The sequence below is a fragment of the Solea senegalensis genome, linkage group LG21 (genome assembly GCF_019176455.1).
Source record: "Solea senegalensis isolate Sse05_10M linkage group LG21, IFAPA_SoseM_1, whole genome shotgun sequence".
Taxonomy (NCBI): Eukaryota; Metazoa; Chordata; class Actinopteri; order Pleuronectiformes; family Soleidae; genus Solea; species Solea senegalensis.
In genome coordinates, this window is record NC_058040.1 from 8850596 (window position 1) to 8859993 (window position 9398).

Consider the following 9398-nt stretch of genomic DNA (forward strand, 5'->3'; position numbering starts at 1 on the left):
CCTCCCTCCCTCCTTCCTTCTCCTCAGCTGATCACTCCTCACTCTCACCCAGAATGCAACGCAGGCTGAACAGGCTCAGCTGTACTATAAAAAGGCGCAGCACGGGGGAGGGAGGGCCGCCGTTCAGCAGCAACTGCGCATACACACACTCACGGGGATCCAGGGACAGCAGCTCCTTGCACTGGGATCTAGAGCCACAGCGCGAAAGAGAGGTCAGTACAGAGGACAAAAGCTCCATAGAGGAGGAGAAGGCAGGGACATGGCAGAGGGAGTGAGGAGCAGAGCTGTCAGAGAGGAGGAGGAGTGTGGGCAGGGCTCTTTGATGGGATGAAGAATAACAGAATAACAGAGGGCTGTGACTGTAAACCGGTATCTGCTTTCTCTTAGCCAATCATGGTTTAAAGTGGTTGACACAAGCAGAAGAGTGGGCTTTTCTGTGAAGTGGAAAGACATGTTGCTTGTGTAGGTGTGTGTGTGTGTTATGCACAGTAATGACCCTGACTAGATGATCTAATTGCTCTGTTAAAAACCTAGTATTGCCTCCTCTCTCTCTCCTGACAATTTAACATTCCTCTTCATCTGCACCCTGAAGGGCAGTGTAATTCCACTGCCATGCTTTTTAGCCTCAGTAATTGTCATTAGCAGCTGATTAGCAGCTGAGTGCTATTGATTCTAGTGGGAAGAAGTGAACCGTACCTCACAATTGAAAACACACACACACACACACTGAATTCATCTCTGCTCCATCCCTTCACTAACAACATGGAATATTTTTTTTTCTCACTGCACTGACGTCAAAGAGTCCCCTGTTCTCCCTTAAAGGGACAGGACACCCGATTAAAATGCATCCGAGTCTCCATGTAACCAGCAGTGAACAGAGGGAATCCACACACACACATACAAGATGGTTTTGTTTTCACTCCCGGTACTTTCATGGGCAGCAACTAAGAAGTTCATCACCTTGTCGCTGACACACTATCCCTTAACAGCTGCAGTAGGGCTGAGTTTTTTTTAGCAGGGAGAATGTTACAAAAGCTATAAGACATGAGGAAGGGACAGATGAGATGATGGGAAAGTGGGGTAGAGTCATAAATCTGTGTATTTAATTTCAAGAGTAGTTCACGCAAAATCCTATTTGATTGCGTCTCCATGAAGTAGTTTGGCATTTTGCACTGAACTCAGTTGCATGGTAGTTATGTTATCTCAGTACTGATACAGCCTGAGTTGGGAAATCTGTCAGAACAAAGCCACACTTGCATCACCCAACACAGTTTTAATCTGTGATATGGATTGAATTGAAGAACAAGCATAGTTATAACAATAAAATAATAATAAGGGTAAAATATAAAGGGCACTGCTGTGCCAATAGTACTGCTAATTCAATTACAAAATTAAAATGAAAAGAGCGGACAGCACACTGTTTTTCAATTAGTTGGAGGCTCCATTACATTTTGCAAGGTGATCCACGAATGGCTGCCAAACATCATACAAGTTATGAAGACTGTCAGTCATCTCATATTGAACGTTCTCCATGTGTTATATAAGTCAGCCAGGTCTTAAACCGGGGCCCAGTCTTACAGTGTGGGTCATTAGTGAATTAAAACAATCAAAATAATTCAATATCTGGGTCAAACACACAGCCGTACATGTCAGAAAATCACAACAAACATGATATGATTTTTGACAAATTCAAAAAAGGTGGGTCCGAGCGCCGCCTGCAGATTTTTGGAATAATAAAATCTGTGCATAAGTTCGAATTGAATGAACTCATGTCTTGCATTAGAAGAGCATGGTGAAATCTCTCCTTCCCAGGCTTTTTTTTTTATAGTTTATGTGGTGTAATTCACATACTCGGGACATTTTTTGAATTCAGTTGGACTTCAGTTTATAAAGCGCCTCCTCTTCTGGAAGAGATAATCTGCAAGTATTTTAAAGAAGTGCGCCGTGGGAAGTGAAAATGTACTCTTCAATTGATTAATTAAGTGTAAATAAAACTGTTCTCCAACTGTCAGAGGATGCATCTAAAATGGATGGAGGGAATGTGTGATTACAATAGACTGAGGCATAAATACATTACATTAGGGAGAGGCATGGGCGCTGGGAGCAAGCTATTTTTGACATCACTCTTTTCGAAGGCATCCCTGTGGATACTTCTATTCTATAACCATACTGCCAATACATAAGGGCTCTTGTATTTCCTGCCCAGTAATAATGCATCATCCAACACAGTTTGGAATGGACTTCCCACACAGAGTGCCATGTAATGTGGTCTGGACTGTATTAAAACCAGAGCATGTCTGGCGGAGCAGGACACCATAATAGGCCAGCGTGGTATTTCCTAACATGACCTGTGCTGATTGAGATGATGGCCTCCAAATGACATTTACCAGAGTCCAGGGTTAATGGAACGACGACATAAAACTGGACACTTGAGAAGCGACAGCACTCGTGCAAAATGTCTCCACTCTTCGTGAGAGAGCTTATTTGCTTCTCTTTTTTTTTTCTGGCACCATAGTTGTTTGAATTGCAGGCAAAGGGAAACAAAGAGCCACAAGGTCAAATTCAGGTCATGTAACAAAATATTCAGCACACAGTATACTTTTGTTTATAATATTTTCAATGCACAGCGTGATAAGTCCTTTTCTGTGTGCATGATGTCAGCATGTTACCAAAGAAATCAGCTGTTGGCACCTTGTTGGAAAACCGGTCTCACAAGAAAAGTAATGGTATCGTCTTGTCATATCAGTTGATTTAAAGAAACGTGTGTGATGTGAGTGTCCTGGACACTGGAGTAGGCGTAACTCCACAGATCGGTGACAGTTATTATAGGTCAACACAGTAGATTTGTGGAAACATAGAACTTCCCTATAGTTCAAGATAATGCAAAACTATGTGGTTACTTTGGCATGTGACAACTATCCAACTGTCAAATTCACATATAACCATGAGCACATGGTTTTTTTTTTGTCTGTAAACAGGAAACTCTGTGGCTGTTGTCATAAGATAGTCATAAAACATTTAGAGCACAATGGGACGTCGAAAGCTACTAATGCACTCACTCATGCTACAGTCCCAGTAATGATTGAAGTAAAAATCATAACGTGTGCTCAAAATACTCATCCTTAAATGGAGAAAGGCAAATAAACAGCAATATTTATAATACTACCAGTACTATCATATACACTGTATATATAGACTGTGTGTGTATGTATAGCAATTATACTAGCAGGGTATCCTATTAGCAGCAGGGTGTAAGTATTTTTGGCTTGGCTCTTGTTCCATACATTCAGCTGACTCAGGATCTGGGTGTAGATATGTCCTGGTTCCTATTTTCCTGCGGTACCCTAAGGTCATTGTCGCTGTCTTGCACATCTACTATGTTGCGCTGTGCCCTCAGTTCTTCTCATCGTCCCTCTTTTTGAGATCATTCGGCCACATTTATCAAGTCCGAATGACATTCCAATTATCTTCGCTGTAGACCCTTGTGGGGTGGGATCAGTGATTCAATGACCCGCTCACTCTTGGCACACAGCTCGAGATCATCCATGTAGAGGGAATGGCTGATTGTTGCCCCACTTTGGGAATCGGTATCCAAAGCCACTCTTTGTGAACAGCAGCTTCTCCTTGAGTCGTCTTCCATGGTCCCATTGAGTTCTCGATGAAGGTCCTGTTGAGTCCTGTTGATATTATACAGCTCCAATTACTCCAATGTCCAGTTGTGTGGCATTGAGTCGTAGGCTTTCTTTTAGTCAATCTATGCAGGGCACAGGTTGGTGTTCCTGGTCTTACAGTACTTTGGGACTGCCTTGTCGACCAGTAGTTGGTGCTTGGCTCCCCCTGGTGTTAGTGCCAATTCCTTTCTGGGCTCTGCTCACATATTGAACCATGTGCCTACAGGTTATAGGCCGGTAGTTGGATGGTACTGCTCCCCTGTGGGGTTCTTCACGAGGTCAACCATTCTGGGTGGTTACCAGACAGTCGCAGCTGGTTCGTCTGTGCTGCCAGACATTAATGAGGAGAGGGTTAGCTTCTTCAGCCAATATGTATCATGTGAGGGCCTGGTGCTGCCCAGCTCTTAATTTTGGACACTCTGTCTTGGATGTCTGCCATTGTGATCTTTACTGGCTCTTATTCTGGGATGTTGCTATGGTCTGCTTTTAGGTCTGCCACCCACTGAGCGTTTTGTTTTTATTTTTCCACCATTTGCTCTTCCAGTGTTGCTCAGTCTTAGCCCTGGGTAGTCTGACTACCCTGCCACTGAGATTAGACCTTGGGATGGGTTGATGGAGAATATCCTGTAAATTATCTTGGCCTCTACCACTCCCGTGTACCTCTTCAGGCGGGCAGCCAGGGCTGTGAGCCTTTGTTTGGCTGTCTGTAGCGCCTCAGGTATGGACAGACAGCTTGTTGTATTTCTTAGGCAGCTCTTTCTTTACCACACCTCACTTTAGCTTAACAGATGAATAACCTACCTACTCGTTGTGTCACCTTGATTTTATTGGTCTCAGTGATGTCGTCAGTTGGGATATATGTATATCTATATATACAGTATATTGTCTGGATTCTCTGGATCAATTAAAGCATTAATAATGACAGCGCATGACCTTAATTAAGCTACTCCATATATGTTTATTATTGGGATTGAAACATTAAAACTGTGGAGCCAAAATCGGCATGATGTTACATTACTGCCATCTTCTGGAGTTATAAAACTCCTACATGACCCAGTCTGTCATGTTCCTTCTTTCTTCTCATTTTCTATTCTAAAAATGAAAAGAAAGAGAAGAAGTAGGTTAAATCTAATGCAGAAATGCAACATTATGGATGCCAACTGCCGTTAAAAAAAACAACCCCACCACCATCACCCACCACCAAAACAACAGCTCGCTCTGTCCTTTAATGTGAAATTATCAAAGGTCCTTTTATGTCATATCTTCAGCATGCATAAAGAAGACAGCGAGACAGATAAGGGTAAAAACAACACCACACTAGCTATCCAGGGGAAATGGCAATAGAAAAAATAAAGGGGAAATAGGTACATTCAGAGTATCACCAATGATCCACTATTGACATTATAAAGTCTTACTTTGCTGTACAATAGTGGACTCCCTTAAAGATGTGACATATATTAGGTATTATTATAATTTTTACTGTTATGATTTTAATTTTCTTCCCTCTCTGTCCTTTAGTTGAAGGAAATCATCTGACGCAACACAATGGCAGGTAAATGATAATCATGTGTAAATTGTATATGCACTATTTTATTTTTATATTACATATATACATATATATATATATATATATATATAATTTGTATTTTGATATTGGTCTTAGAGAGGTGAATCAATGTGAATTCTTGTACTCTGCTGCCCTCTTCTGGTGATTTGTGAGAATACAATAGGCGTCTTTCATTTGACATTTGAAAATACTGGATTTAGTTATGATGACATAACATTTTTATTGAGACATAAATTGTTATATTACTATTTGATTCAAACAAATGTTTCACTCATACAATATTCATACAAACTCTGATTAAGTAATAATACATGAGGCATTTTTTTTAAAAGCAAGACCAAAGCTAGGTCTTTCTTTTCAGTTCTTTGAAACAATAATGTGATCAGTTTTTACGACTCAGACTTTTTCTTAGAGCGTTCTGTGTGCAGTTATACCTTGCTACACAATGTTCTTTGGTGACAACAGTTGCTGTGGCAACACTGTTTGAGTTATAGCACAAACCTACACAAAAGCAAGCAGAGTCAAAAACTGCTTAGTGGGCCGGGCAACTGCCTCGATGTTGCAACTCAGAAAAAAATGGGAAATACTTGCACGACAGATTACATATTTAACCCACCTCATGGTCTGTTTTAAAAACTCTTTTTTTGATTAAAAGAAAGTGTCATGTGCTTACACTTTGTGACTAATGAACCTGCTCATTTCAGACAAAATTAAAGATGCCAAGATCATCTTTGTTGTGGGTGAGTACACTTTGAATTTTCTAGTCTCTCTTTTAGCAGTAACACATTTAACAAATAGCAGCTATGCTCTTCATGTCAGTGCTTTCTGTCTCACTTTTTCCTTCTTCTTTTTTCAGGTGGCCCTGGGTCTGGAAAGGGCACACAGTGTGAGAAGATCGTAGCAAAGTACGGATACACCCACCTGTCATCTGGGGATCTACTCCGTGCAGAGGTGGCTTCTGGCTCTGAGAGGGGCAAGCAGCTCCAGGCCATCATGCAGAAGGGAGAACTTGTGCCTCTGGTGAGGTTGGGGGGGACTTAATGAGAATTTAAAGTATCGTCTTTTATCTGAAGTGGTATTGTTTGGGAATTTTATAACCTAATATCACCTTCATTTAACCAGAGATAGAAAATCTCTTTTATGAGAAGAAAGACCTCCTCGCATGCCAGTTATAGTTCATTTAAATAATAATAATAATCCACATATACAATACAGAACAGTCAAACTTACAGAGCCAATTCAATTAAATTAAATTCAATTAAATTAAACAGCTTTAAGTTTCTATCCCACACCTTTTTCTTAGATATAAAATCTCATATGAGGTGGCTAATGAACCTGCTCATTTCAGACAAAATTATATGTTTAAGCTTGAAAGTGTTCTACAAGTTATTCCATTAGTTGGGGGCAAAGTTAGAAAATGCCAGTTCAGTGTTAATCTTTGGACGAAGGTAAGAGAGCCGCCTGGTGGAACAAAGCTGGGGACTGTTTCAGATTGTTTGTTTCACTGCAAGAACTTGTCATGCTTACAGGACACAGTCTTGGACATGATTAAGGATGCCATGATTGCCAAGGCTGACGTCTCCAAGGGCTACCTTATCGATGGCTACCCCCGTGAGGTGAAGCAGGGAGAGGAGTTTGAGAAGAAGGTAAGAGAGCGCATGAGACTTCGGCTTAACTTGATCCCTGCTCCGATAGAAACAAGCTTGTATGTTTTCGATCTCCCCAGATCGGCAAACCCTTTATGCTGCTGTACGTCGACGCCAAAGCAGAGACGATGGTCAAGAGGCTTCTGAAGCGCGGCGAGACCAGCGGTCGCACTGACGACAACGAGGAGACCATCAAGAAGCGCCTGGACTTGTACTACAAAGCAACCGAGCCTGTTATTTCCTTTTACGAGGTCCGTGGTATCGTGCGGAAGGTGAGTGTGGACGCTGAAACGCAAAATGTGTGAAATCCTGACATACTCTTACATTCTATTCTTTTTACATGGGGCCTTGTGTTGATTTTGCACAGGTGGACTCTGAGCTGCCAGTGGATGAAGTCTTCAGCCAAGTGAGCCAGGCCATTGATTCACTAAAGTAAAACAACATGACTAGATGAACTGTGTCTGGTTGTTTTATTTTGTTATTTTCTCTGTGTCAGTCTCATGAGAGCAAAACACAAACAGCTTGGTCCTCGATGCCTTGACTCTACTTAATAAGAATCTACAGTACCATGTTAAGCTCACACACTGAACCCGTATCAGGCAGCATCTGGAAATCCATTTCTTCATACAAGTCTTGCCTCCACGCTGTGCTTAGTGACATCAGGAGGGCAACCACCTTGAAGGCACAATGTTTACTCTGGAGCAAACCTCACACTTTGAGCACTTTACATGTTTATTCCCCCCCTCCTTTCCTTTGACCCCACCATTAAGAGTTCAGAGATCGTTGAAGAATTTTTGTGATTATGCCTGTTGAACAATAGCAGCGATCACCCACTGTGGACAATGCTAATCCATTTATAACTTTGTTTAAAGCACAGGAAATGGTTCTAGTTTTTCAACAAGATGTACATGTGAATGTCAAAAAAAGAGGAACATTAAAGTATGAGAAAAAAACAAATTTAGTATGATGATTGTGTCTGAATATTTAAAATGAGCACTTTCCAGTGAGCTGCGGAGGACAGCAATCCACTTCTCAGTGGACAGAAGACAGACACTTTATTGTCCTCATTGGGACTGTTGATAAGCCTCAATATTTAAAGTGGCAATTTGATTTATAGTGTGAGATAATGTTAGCTCACACAATAAAAACCCATCTTATAGAGCTTGATTTAAGGAACTTAATTTGGAATTATCAGTAAAATTACTTCAAAAATATGTTGTAGTTTTGGCTCATGCACACGATTAAAACCTGTGACCACTTTTGATGTTGTGGCCTGTTATTTACGGGCCGCAATTTAATATTACACAGACTGATAAACACATATTTTAAGCCCAACACACACACAAATAAACAAACCTTCTAAGGTAAAAAAGGAAACGCTTTTCTGTTCAGAAAGCATGTAGACACAACAGGATACAGGACGTGATGCTGCAGCCATAGTTCGTCACTGTTCTAACTGCTTTGAGCCCATGATGACCAACGAGTCTTCCTTTACCTCTCACCTTACACACACACACACACACACACACGCATGCACCTCCAGCTGGCCAAGCAAACACTGCAACAGGTATCCGGACTAACCCCCAAGGGGAGCTCTGATCATGACTCTGCGCTGTAGGGATGAGGAAAAGGAAAGCAGCTTCTGAAGGGGGACAGGATGAGTCTGTCGGAAAGTCAATCAAGAAAAGGCGTCTATGAGCATTTTCATAAAGTCCATGAGGATGCTGCTTGAATGCTTGGAATGCTGCGCTCGTGGTGCAAAACAAAGGTGAAGAAAGGAGGCAGAGCAGTGCACGGGTGGAAATTTATCACGTACAGCGGAGAGAGACAAAGGGAGGCGTGTCTGTGAGGACGCTGTGTGTCACAAACAAAGAAGCAACTTCAAGGACTGTCCCTTTTAAGTGGTCGAGGTACTGTAGCTCCACTGGACCAGGTGGTTGAGATCATGTGAGGAGGAGGAGCATGCATTCATCCATATGCAGGTGCTGCGTTTATTTCCAACTCCCCTGCAGAAGAAATGGTTATCCTTGAAATACACCAAACAATTCGCTGGATTCGCTGAATAATTTAGCTGCATTTGCACATTTGACCTCATGTGCGAGGGGTTCTATCGAGGCACGTGGTGTAAAAAATGTATTTGTGTGCACTGCTCACCGCAGCTGCTGTCACAATTACTGAGGAGTGAGTGTGCACTGAGCTCTGTTGTCACAGACATACTCAATACATAAATACTGCATGTGTGCACGCATGCATTTAGTTTCTACTGTCAGATGAATGTGCTAAATGAGTCAGGGAGCCCGTGAATGCATTACATTGCACGTGGAGTCCATTAATCACTTTACCTTAGACATGACAAAGGCATGTACTGGGGATTATCAGGGCTACCACCCTTCTAACAGTGTTTTGTGAACATTAAGAGACTTAGACATGGCTAGTTTGTTGGGGGAAAATCCCCCTATAATCCGTCACAGACGATTCCATGTGGCTTTGTGACTCTTATATAAAAATTCACCG

At 41.8% G+C, this 9398-nt stretch overlaps 1 protein-coding gene across 1 annotated transcript; it reads left to right on the forward strand.

The window, feature by feature from the left end:
- The first annotated feature begins 100 nt into the window (after positions 1–100).
- On the forward strand, positions 101–7335 carry ak1 (adenylate kinase 1). The gene is made up of 7 exons (XM_044012042.1): positions 101–212; positions 5190–5223; positions 5943–5978; positions 6095–6258; positions 6768–6884; positions 6965–7156; positions 7252–7335. The coding sequence occupies exons 2-7, from the start codon at positions 5217–5219 to the stop codon at positions 7318–7320; spliced, it is 585 nt and encodes a 194-aa protein (XP_043867977.1). The 5' UTR covers positions 101–212; positions 5190–5216; the 3' UTR covers positions 7321–7335.
- Positions 7336–9398: the final 2063 nt, after the last annotated feature.

Coding starts and splice junctions, on each gene's coding strand:
- ak1 (XM_044012042.1), top strand. Junction 5,979..6,094: donor CAAGATCATCTTTGTTGTGG/GTGAGTACACTT, acceptor TTCTTTTTTCAG/GTGGCCCTGGGTCTGGAAAG. Junction 6,885..6,964: donor GAGAGGAGTTTGAGAAGAAG/GTAAGAGAGCGC, acceptor CGATCTCCCCAG/ATCGGCAAACCCTTTATGCT.